Source organism: Haliaeetus albicilla, chromosome 11 (genome assembly GCF_947461875.1).
Source record: "Haliaeetus albicilla chromosome 11, bHalAlb1.1, whole genome shotgun sequence".
In the NCBI taxonomy this organism is placed as follows: Eukaryota; Metazoa; Chordata; class Aves; order Accipitriformes; family Accipitridae; genus Haliaeetus; species Haliaeetus albicilla.
Window position 1 is genome coordinate 2,001,806 of NC_091493.1, and position 11,675 is coordinate 2,013,480.

The 11,675-nt window shown below is 47.6% G+C and overlaps 1 protein-coding gene across 2 annotated transcripts in view; it reads left to right on the forward strand.

Moving 5' to 3' along the window:
• Nucleotides 1-9,409, forward strand: part of HK1 (hexokinase 1) — a 50,032-nt gene extending 40,623 nt beyond the window's left edge. For both annotated transcript variants that reach the window (XM_069795787.1, XM_069795788.1), the window contains 4 exons: nt 2,047-2,230; nt 4,331-4,486; nt 5,218-5,451; nt 6,185-9,409. In XM_069795787.1, the coding sequence (XP_069651888.1) occupies nt 2,047-2,230; nt 4,331-4,486; nt 5,218-5,451; nt 6,185-6,329 (719 nt within the window). In that variant the 3' untranslated portion in view covers nt 6,330-9,409. The remainder of the gene's footprint in view (nt 1-2,046; nt 2,231-4,330; nt 4,487-5,217; nt 5,452-6,184) is intronic.
• The last annotated feature ends 2,266 nt before the right edge of the window (nt 9,410-11,675 follow it).

Consider the following 11,675-nt stretch of genomic DNA (forward strand, 5'->3'; position numbering starts at 1 on the left):
TTTCCTTGCCGGGGCATTCAGGTAGCCCACAGCTTCCCTCGAGCATGTGGTCTCTCAGAATAAACTTGTAAAGCACAGCCACAATTCCCGAATGGCATGTGATGGAAGGCTCTGATAGACAAAGTGCAGCGACTGATAGCTCCCTTCCCAGCAGTGAGACAGCTGAAATAATTCCACAGGCAACTGCTGATGCCTTTGCAAATGCCACGCTTGGGGTGCCTGAAGCATGGGGCGGTATGAATTCCCAAAGCTCTCCAGAGAAATGAGTTGTCGGTGGGAGAGAAGGGGACAAGGCACCTGCAAGCTGTAAGAACGCTCTCAGTTGTGAGGTGGCTTGTAGGAGAAAAAAAATGCCACCAATTTCTCCTCCAGACAGTTGGAAAATGTCCAGGATGAGTCAGCACAGTGCAGTGTGGGTAGGAAGCTGTGTCTGCGCAGCTCCGTCGGTGCCGTGTTTTCAGGGACAGAGTTCCCTACAGGAAGGACAGCATGTCCTTGGGGTGCTGAGAGCATCGTCTGAGGACCGTCTCCTGCAGCCCTGCCAGAAATGCTCTCCAGCCAGCGTGTCTGCGTGCAGAGCAGGGGGTCGGAGGTGTATATCTGGGTATATCTGGGATAATGAGAGCGAAAGCCCCGGGGGTCTGACAGCTCACTCTGTCCTGCCTGAATTGCCTTGGCCAGATTGATGGTGCTTGCTCAGGAACCTGCACGAGCTGGCAGTCGCCTTGCTCCTCCCCAGTGCAGGGAGGTGGGTGAACTTCCCTGCTGTTGCTTGGCAGGGAAAAATATTCTTGCAAGGATGAGTTCATGTCATGCTGGTGCCTTGTCTCTGCCTGGTGCCACGTCTCCCGCCCAGGAGAGCCGATGCTTTGAGTCTTCACTGCTGAATACTTCAGAAACTGCCACTGATGAGACCAGGTCTCTGCTTTTCATCTGCTGGCAACAGGAGATCATCTAAAAGCCTGTCAGTCTAACAGCCTGTATTGAATAGGTATCCACATATTCAGGCAGGCCTTACTTAGCTCATTCTGGATGACGAGACTTGGCATTGGGAGGTTGGCCAGTGCCGATGGTCCACAGCTGGGTTTGGTCTGGTTTGGTCCTGCAAACCTGGGTCTCAGTCTGCAAGCCCAGACTTTCCCCCTCCGAGCCCATGCCGTGGCTCAGCTCTCCTGCAGCAGGTGATTACTGTGGGAGGATCTATTTTTGCTCAGACTTTATTGATATAGTACCCTAAAAAAGATCACAAAGATCAGCAGAGACTTGCTGATATAATTGGTGTAGAATCTGTGATGCAGGTTTAAATGAGCGTTCAGTAGGCAATTTCAAGAAAACTTTTGCCCCAGGTAGCAGCAAAAGCTGCCTCTCTTTGCTAATAAAGCTTTGCTCCCTAAGGTCTCTGTGTACATGGAGCACTTCGTAGTTGCCACACTCCTCAGGACCCCCTTTAAGCAGAATCAGATATGGCATCATTTCAACATGGAAGTAACTTTCCTGCTGGAGAAACTATTTAAGCAATTTGAATCAGCAAAAAACCAAGCAAGAACTAAAAAATACCCTGCAATTAGCTGGTAAAACCCTTGGGGTTTTCTTTGCCCCATGCCTCAGAACTTGCTGAGGTTTTCAGTTTGGCAAATTTTCCCCTGAATTTTGTGGGTCCGTAGGCTTTGTGGAAGGTGGTTCCTAACTTCAAAATCCAGCTGGTTGCTTGCTGTGGTTTTGGGTTCAGAAGCACACGAGGGTTGGTGTGCCGAAAGTGCTGCACTGCTGCTCCTCCCTGTAGCATGGGACCCTCAGCCCAGCTGGCCTGGGTGAGCCTCTCCTCTGAGCCACCCTGAGCGGTGCACTGCAGCAGTAATATTCTCCTTCGATTTAGGATTATTGAAGATTGAGGAGGGGGTTGTGACATTTCAAATGATGATTTTACTTCACCATTCAGAAGAAGCACTTTCAAGGTCCCCCAGAAGGTTTTGTCAGGGCTGTTTTGCTTGTTTTAGTGTTGTTTTGTTCCAAACAAAGACTAATTTCAGTATTTTCTTCTTTCAGGAACTGGCAGCAATGCTTGTTACATGGAAGAGATGAGAAACATAGAGATGGTGGATGGTGAGCAAGGACGGATGTGCGTGAACACGGAGTGGGGAGCGTTCGGGGATAATGGATGCCTGGACGATATCAGGACAATATATGACAAAGCAGTTGATGACTATTCACTAAATGCTGGAAAGCAAAGGTACTGCAGGATAAATGGTGTGCTAAGTATAAGCCAGGCTGCCTTAAATGCTTTTAGGAGAGAATGGGATTTCTCCCAGTTGGAGAAGGGAGAGGTTAAGAGTGGAAAATGACTGCAGCCCTGCTATCCTGTGGGATCTCCTCTTCTGAGCTTTTTCTGGTCTCTGCTTTTTTGCAGCTTATTTGCTGCCATGGGACTGCAGCAGGGTTTTTGGTGAGAACTTCAAGAGTCTTGAAATTACTGAGAGACCCTTTTTCTCATCCTGCGTTGTACTGAGGGGCTTAAGATGGCTTGTCGTTCTTTTGCTCTTGGTCTCAGTTTAATCTCTTTTAGCTGAACTCTGTTCGTAGAAGGCTCTGCCTCTAGAAATCCTCAGCCTAGACGAGCCAGCAGCATGGTTGGAGCTTTGGAGCTGCTGAGTCTGAAGCAGTCAGCAGCTTTCTAGCAGTTGCAGCCAGCTCTGACTTCAGGCAATTTTCTGGATGAAATATGTCACGTTAGAGGACCTGCCTTTCTTGGCCCTGGAGGTTGGTCCCCTTTTGGGGCCCAGCTCTTGTTTGGGCAAGTGCCTTCCTGTCCCCTTCAAGAAAGGGCTGACAAGGAGGTGTACTCAGCACCGATAAAACTGGGCTGAGACTGCTGCATGCCCAGACTACAGTTTTTCATAATTTCTCTGCAGCAATGCTTTGATGCCAGGAGCTTTTAAAAAGATTTTGTGATTAGAGTAAATCTGCCTGAAAACCTGGGGATGCAGACAAGTTGGCAGGTCCTTTGGGAAGCTCTTTAGAAGTTCAGGCACAAACAGACCCAGAGAGGCAGATGCTGAGCGAGCTTGATGCAGCGGCAGAGATGGTGTGGACTAAGCAGCCAAAGGCAGTAGTGGAGACTGCCAGAGGGAATAATTTATTCCGGAGAGAGTTAGGCACTCAAGAGGAAGGACACTTGCTGAGTACAAGCCTGAGAGAGCTCATAATACTAAATGGACTGTGTGGCCTGCTTCCAGCGGGATGGCGTGCTGGGCTCTGCTCAATCCAGGGCAGAAACCCTGCTTTAGAGCTTCAGGAGGTGAAATAAAGGATGGATCACTCAATGCACTTTTCAAGAAATGGAAAAGTGTTTAGTTCTCATTTGTAAGGGCACAGCTTACGGACCCCAAAATGCTCCATTCAAACCAGAATGATTTGGAAGAGGAAGGAGCGCAAAGCAGATTCCTGCCCTCCTCAGCACAAGGCTGCCCTGTACTTGTGCCGAGCATCGCTCACGGACCGCTCCTTTGTCGTGTGCTGGGAAGAGGTCTGCAAGTGGAAGATATTCCCTCTCTCCAGCCTGGGGGCAAGCCTGCAAGTGGGAAACTCAGGTCCTGTCTGCAAAGTGGGGGACAAGGGGTTCAAGCCAGCTTGGTTCCTCACTCTGGTTTTTGGACTACTGGAAACCAGGTGCTGGAATTAACTGAAAAGCATAAACCAACCGTGGACCCCGAGCTTGCTAGTTTACAGGTCAGCAATCCTGCGAACATGCCGGACATACTTTTTCACATGTTTTATCTTTCACAGGTTTTGCAGCACAGGACTCCCTTAGAAACACTGCACTCGCAGTGACTGTACCTTGTGGTTTTCCTGTAATTTTCTGCAGGGAGCCACTGCGCTTTTTCTGTGGAAGGTTTCAGCTGTGCTTCAAGAGGGCTCCCAAATGTTGTGCAGTGGAGACAAGTTTTCCCTGGGGTCCACTCAGGGCTGTCACTGGGGGATGCATGGCAAATCTGGCTTTCATCTGGGCATTGTTCTGCTGTCTGGCAACAGGTTTTCATCCCTTCCATCTGGGAGAAGTACCAGCCGTCATTAACAACAGCCTGGCTGGGGGAACATGGTAGTGAGGAATAGACGGAGTGTTTGTAGATGGGCTCACAAGGCTTCCCACTGAGTCTTTATGCTTTTTCTTGCCCAGTTTTTCTAGTAAATGGCCATTCTGTGTGAATTAGATTGCGTTTTTCATGTCCCCAATGTGTGCGGGCAGGACACCTGGCTGATAACGCAGCTGCGATGCTGCCTTTGCAAATGTGAGCAGCGTCCCTCTGAGCTGTGCCGCTGTCTTTCGTTGCAGGTACGAGAAAATGATCAGTGGGATGTACCTGGGGGAAATAGTCCGCAATATTTTGATTGACTTCACCAAACGGGGGTTCCTGTTCAGAGGCCAGATTTCAGAGACGCTGAAGACCAGACATATCTTTGAAACCAAGTTCCTTTCTCAGATTGAGAGGTAAGAGCACTGCATAGGATGGGAGGCTGTTTGGAGTGAAATAGTGTGGTAACTAACGCTCATCTGGTGACACTGCTGGAGGGGAGGGACAGCTGGAGAGCTGTCTGTCTCCAGAGAGGTTGTGTGGTTCTCCAGAGATAATTTTGGTTTCAGTAAGAGCCTGCGCATGTGCAGGAGGACTCTTACAACATCACCTGAATTTCTAGCAATGCTCGCTGCTAAATAACGGGAAGGGCTGTCAGGGGTTCCCTTACTGTATCATTTCATTTGCTTGCTTGGAAATCAAGTCATTTTGCTGTGCCCCTTGTGTGTCTAGCTATAATTGTTGAACTGAAATAACACTAGCTGAATGAGCACTTTTTTACTGGATATTTTTGTGTCTTTGTTGCTCGGACTCTGTATTTTAAATCAATCTCAAAGCCTGTTGAGTCTTTATGTGAGGAAAAACCCCAAGTTGGTCATGAAAAATATTTTCCTGAAATGCCCTTTGGTAAGAAAAGAGAAAGGGAAGCAATGAAGAGCTGGACTTGGAGCCTCCCTTGCTGCCTGCGCCCCTCTCCTGCGCTGCAGCGTGGTGCTGGGGTGAATGAATTTGCATTCCCTGAGGTCTCTCGCGCTGGCAGGAGAGGCTGCTGCCTGCTGTGGGTGCATGGATGCTGGGTGCATGTGGGTGGCAGCGGCTTGACTGAGGGAAACCTTTAATTTAACACCGTGCTCTTCTGCTTCCGCAGTGACAGGTTAGCCTTGCTGCAGGTGCGAGCCATCCTCCAGCAGCTGGGGCTCAACAGCACCTGCGATGACAGTATCATTGTCAAGACTGTGTGTGGAGCGGTGTCGAGGCGAGCAGCTCAGTTGTGCGGCGCTGGAATGGCTGCGGTTGTAGATAAAATTAGGGAGAACAGAGGATTAGAGCACCTGGAGATAACGGTTGGTGTGGATGGGACTCTGTACAAACTACATCCACAGTGAGTATTCACCGTCTCAGCGTTTTTTTGCCTGGGATCTGTAGCGCGTTGCTTGTATATCCTTTCTCTTGATGCACCGAACCGGTATCTCTTATTTGCTAGGGTAAGAGCCAGGGCAAAGAAGTCTTAATCAGGGGTGGTCAGGGCTTTCTGATGGGCAACGAGAGGATCAAGAAGGACTTGTGAAGGATTCTTGGGGCAGTGACAAACTGAAGGGGACGCAGCTTGCCGAACAAGTTGGAAGCCGCACAGCAAGGGAGAGATCTCTTGCCGATGAAAAGGCAGTGACAGAGCAGTGCTGAAATGCTTGGTGCCTCTTTGGAGGATGTTTCTGTTCAGTGCGTAGAGGAGATGGGCTGCTGCGAAGCAATGGCAGGTGGGGGCAGGAGTCTAAAAGAGCTGGCGGCAGGAGGAGGAGAGGACTGGTGCCCATCTTTGGTGTGTATGGAGGGAGATGGGTGGGAAGGAGGCAACTGTACATGGTCTCTTCTCTCCCCTTTGCTGTGGTGCTAGCAATCCGGGTTCACCCCATGCACACAGAGAGGCGGGGGTAGGATGCAGGTGCTTTTTTCCCTTAACTCCCACTGCTCCCAGTCTTCAAATCCACCCTAGTTTCCAGCGTTTTAGTTCTTTCCCCGGTGAAAGAGGGGGCACTGCAAAGGCCTGTGGCAGTGCTACGCTCTGCAGGTGCTGCGGGACCTCCCTCACCCTCTGCCGTTGTCTCCTTTCACAGCTTTTCGAGGATCATGCACCAAACAGTCAAAGACCTGGCACCCAACTGCGACGTGACCTTCCTGCTGTCAGAGGACGGCAGCGGGAAAGGGGCAGCGCTCATCACAGCGGTGGGATGCAGGCTTCGTGATGCCGAGCAGAACTGAACTCCACAATCCTAGCCCCGATTCTGTCTTGTGAGCACTTTCTCATAAAGCAGCGACTGCATAGTCAGAACTGGTAAAAACCCAGAACTCACTGCTTTATCGGGGAAAAAAAACAAAACAACTAATGACATAAAAATTAGGATACAAGATAGAATGTGTGCTGTTAATAATATCTCCTGTTTCTGGACCCCAATCTGCATGTTTCTTATTCACCTTGTTGGTACCTTCCCCATCTGTAGGTCATGGAAAAATCAGTCTATAATTTCTGCAGCTGTCAAAAATCAGTTGTTGTCTGAGATGAAATTGCCCCCAAGTGATGTGCGTTGAGAGCTACCGTTGCATCGTACCAAATGTGTTCTTTGCAGCATCCTGTTAAGCGCACTGCCAGCACGCTGACCACCAGACCTGGGTGTTGATGCTTTTAGTGAAGGAGAAGCAACAGTTCCCTCCTGCATATCTACCTGCTGTTGTTTCGTCTAAAGCGATTGTGAAAACATTATGGTGTGTCAGCACTGTGCACGCACGTAACTCTATAGTGGGACTTGACAATGCGACTTACTTGCTTCCTTGATGCCTGTTTTGTCATGGTAAAAGTAAACGCCCTTGTCCCACAGACCTGGTTCCACTGGTATTTCCCATTGCTTCTGTGAATAGTGTTGTGTTACTGGGCGAAATCTGTCACGTTTCAGCAAGAAATCCCTAAAGAGTAAAACAAAGTGGTTGGTGATTGGGGTAATCCAAATCTCCAGACCCAGGCAATCGGTAGATTTATGGTCCCTCCATGGGCTGTGCATCGGTAGATTTATAGTCCCTACACGGGCTGTGCTGTATTCTTCTGTTTAAGAGTTCTTATAAAAAGTATTTTCTATCTCTTCTTGTTAGTCTAGATCAGAGCACTGCAGCTGCCCTTCTACTGAATCTGCAGCTGGACAGTGTCACTCGGATGTGTATACTTCCGTCTTTCGCCTTAAATGGGTATTTGCTTCCATACAAAGCTTTAATCTTTAATACTCAGCCACTCAAAACACAAACACTCAGCTAGAGTTAGTGATCAGAAAGGAATACGAGGGTTTGATTTTGATCTTGCCTTTGAGGACCTGGGTGCGTGAACTAAACAAACCACAAAGCCAAAATCGGACCCAGCTTATTCCAAGGACTAAAGCAACAACGAAGATCATATACACTTGGTGTATCCTGTTCTCTGTCGAGTCGATGCCATTATTATATTTGCATACCAGTTGCATTACTTAAATTGAGAAGCAGTTAGGAAGGCAAACGCTGAATAACATTTGCAAGTCACACCACTTTCTGCAAAGAGGGAGACCACACAGTAGTCCTTAATTCCCGCTCTTCTACCAAAAATGAATTTGAGATGTCTGCATGGTTTTCCCTGCTGCCTTTTCCTGCAGAAAGTAGATGGAAATTTGCCGGCTACTCCTCTTTGTCCTCGTTCCACTCCCCTAAGATTTGGATTGCCCTACCTATCGATAACATTTCAATATGCATTATGGTGCACTGTGAGTGAATGTTGTAAAGTAACATGTGAGTCACAAACAGTCATTGCAGCTTTAAGTGTGTGTCTACCTGAAAAATTGCATGCCTAACTGGTTTTGCAAAGGTAGAGAGTCTTTTTACTTTGCACACTAGTAGCTCTGATACTAGTGTTACGTGATACTTGTGAAAATATTAAACTTTTTTGATGTGCGTTAACTGGTGTTTAGTGGTTCTTTCTGGAAGAGGTGCTGTTGGCTGGTGGCTTAGTGCTTTGGGAAGAGCTATTGTGTAGGGAGAGCTGCAACCTAATCCCAGTGGTGCCTGCGTTTTGTGTGTGTGTTTTTATTCCCGGGCATTCGGGGTCAGATTCAAACAGGGTGGATTTCACCCAGGTCCCCATGCCTCGTGTTTCCTAATGTAGTTCAGCAGAGGCACAGAGCTGACAACGCCCAAATCTTAGGGGCCATGTAGCTTGTCCGGGTGCATCTGCAGTGCAGGAAAACCTCAGCCCACTGCACCAAAGCCAATGTGATTATATTAGGCTTTGCCAGATACGCAGTGACGGATACATTACAGTCGCTTTGTCCCCACAGAAGTCTGATGCACGTCAGAGTCCGTAAGCTCCTTGTGTGCAATAGGGTTAACGTTTGCAGAATCACAGTGTCAGGTGCCCGTACACCTGGTTTGCAGGTCCTGTGTTGGAGTTGTATACGAAAGCCCCTTTTGCATACGCTAAAGTTGTCCTTCTCCCACAACCCATTTTACGTTACAGCCTGAATAGTCTCTGACACCCTTGATGTGCAGCTATGACCCCAAATGGGAGACAGAAGAAGGTGAGAAACTTTTTGGGCACAGGGGACACATTGCATTTTAATTGCTTGAAGATTTGCAAGTCTTATGCCTGCCACGGGCAGTGCTGTAGGGGTGGTGTGAGCTGTGCCTGGGGACCTGGGTTTGGAGCTCTTCAGCATCTGAGGGCTAGGCTCAGTGCAGGATAGAGGATGAATGAGAAGTGGAAGTTAAACTTGGTCTCAGGGTGACTGTGAGTTTTGGAGATGCTGGCATAGGTCGCTTTGTTTATTGGATCCAGCTCATAACAAATAGGGAGTGAGTTTGTGTTTCTAACAGCGCAACTTTTCCTACTGTGGACCATAGGTGATGTACTTGATATGACACGGCAGTTCTTTTCCAAAGGGAGACCTGGTGGGATTTCCATTTCCAGACTACTTCTTACCCCTAGGAAACTGTTCCAAGTGAATCACAAGCTATAACTGTCGGAAGAAATGTCTCCAATGTTATCCAAGCAATGACTGAGATGTCTTACTTAAAGCTTTTAGGCTTGGTGAATAAAATCATAGTCCTCTTAATTGTTAAGCTGTAATTACTGCAATATGAACACAAAAATCTTATATTTCCTGGGGAAAAGACCATTTGCATACCACTGTTGTAATGTCATCCGCTCCTTACTCCTCTGGGGGTTCTCTCAGAAGCCTTTTGAATGGGTTTTAAAACAAGCAGACTTTGTTTTGTTTTGTTTTCTTAAGAAAATAGCAGAAGGCAAAATAAAGTGTTTCTGAACTTCTGAACCCCGTTCTGTGCTTTTTGTTCGTTCCTTTGCCATAAAAATGAGATGCTTCAAATGTTTTTCTTAACTGACTGCAGGGACTGCGTTGCTGCTTAGAGCACAAATAACTGTGCGGAGGAGGGATTTAATGCTGACCCGGAGATGTTTTACTGCTGCGTGGTATTTAATCATGTCTATATTTATATGAGGAATTGCATGTATTTACCATGGAGCATGGTGTTCCTGTTACCTCATATATCACAGGAAATCATGTAGTCTGCCTTGGCATGCCTTTTCTTCCACTATCTAACAAGGGCTCAGAGCTTCTCCGCTTCCTTAACTGTTGCTGTTTCTAGCGGAGAAACTTCTCAGGATCTGCAGTGTGAGTCCTTCAGGGCACGGGGAGTTTTGCTTGCACCCTGAAGAAATCATCCTCCGCTTTCTGCACCCAGACGAGGGAGAGATGCCTTGAGCTGTCAGAAAATGTCGGTGCCTGTCAGGGACTGCACAGGGGAGATGCTGCCAGCACGTGTGTGACTCTTGGGCACCTGAAATAGGCTCTGAGTGGCTGTTAAGATGTGATGGAAGATGGGATGCTCAAGACAGGCCTGTTTGGTCTAAAAAGATCCGCGTTAGAAAGCTGCAGGATTTAAAGGGTTTAAAGCCCTTACAATCACATCGGCTGGGCATGGGAGAGGTACAGCTTATGTATATGAAATAGTGAACTCTGTGTGTAGGTGTCCTTCAGTTCCTCGGAGCAAGAGTCTGCACCCTCTAGTCTGATCCCAGAGATGTTTGCCTTGCAGAGCGTCCCTCCCAAATTGTTTCAAATCCCTTCAGAAGAAAGACTTGGTGGTGGTTGTCTGTAACTAAATGCCTCTTACTGCTCTCCCCCTGTCCTGCGTGCACCCCAGCAGTGCGGTCTGGAGAACAGCAGGCTGGCCAGTTAAGAGGGCTGGATGGATAACATCTAGGCGAGAAACTACCTGCTGGAATGATTCAAAAGGATGAACTTTTTAAGAAGGGCATATAGCCCTGTGCTCTGTTGTCCCATTAGCGAGACAAGTTTGTTGGGCCTCTGTGTAACATAATTGTTCTCCACAGCAGCCAGAAAGGTGAAGAAGATTAAGTGGAGAAGGAATATATATCTGCTGGTTCCTGTATTGAAACAGACTTGGGAAAATCACGTCCCTGAGCGCTCTTTCAGTTCAAGCCACGAGTCTTTTCTCTGAATTTACTGCAGAACTTAGGTCTGGCAACACTTTGTAGTTTTGCTTTCACAGAGAAAAGGGGAAGATTTTGAATAACTGGGTTTGTTGACAGTGTAGGAGCTTTTCGTATGCTAAGGTATGGCTCTGTGATATTATAGACAAACCTGTCACGAAAGGTGATTGTGAGGTGCTACTTACCACACCAGTATTAAATGCTGTATTACTTTTATACAATGTCTATATTTCAGCTTCTCCTGTTTTGCATGCCTGCACATAATGCCTCAGGCTTTGAAGATGACATAATTCAGCCTTTATTTTCATATCTGAGAAGAGAAGAACAGTGGCGATAAATATGGGGTAAGTCTGGAAAGGGAAGATGAAGGGACTATTTCGGAAAAGACAGCAATGGGTCAGACTGTGGTTAAGACCAAGAGGAGGTAAAGGAGGTGGATTCAGATTGGATCCATGAGCCCTGACCAAGCCAGTGAGCATCTCACACCTGGCTACTGACTTTTCAGAGAGCCTCGCTCTCCAAATTAGGCACCACAATTAACTACGTGAAGTTGGAGGAATCGCTTGGGTGCAGTTTAATAGGAAAATGACATCGTATTTTGGTACAAGGTTATAGAAATCCATGCAATGATGCCATCTTAAGGAACTGTTTCTCGCTTTCAGCTGATGAGAGATGGTACTGGTGAAATTGCAGGCGTGAAAATCCCAGAACTCAGAAAATTTGCAGGGCGGGCTTTTCAGTCTGGATGTGTTAGTATTCGCCTTTGTTCTAAACAAGCTTTGCTTCACAGTCTTGTCCGCCTTGGGGCTGCTGAGCCATGGGACTTTGCTGCCCACACAGCCCCGAGGGTCCATCCAGACCAGGCCAGATGTGCCCCTCCATTTCTGCTCCATCACCTCTTTTCCAGATTTAAGTGTCTTGGTGGAACAGAAAGGAGATCGCTATCTGGAAGAGAATAATTGATATTCTACTGATTGGCACTGCCTCAGGTATACTTCGCTGCTTTTTTGACCTTATGGGCAAAATCTTTCTGTTCTGTAATTGCAGTTGTTGGTGTAAGGGAG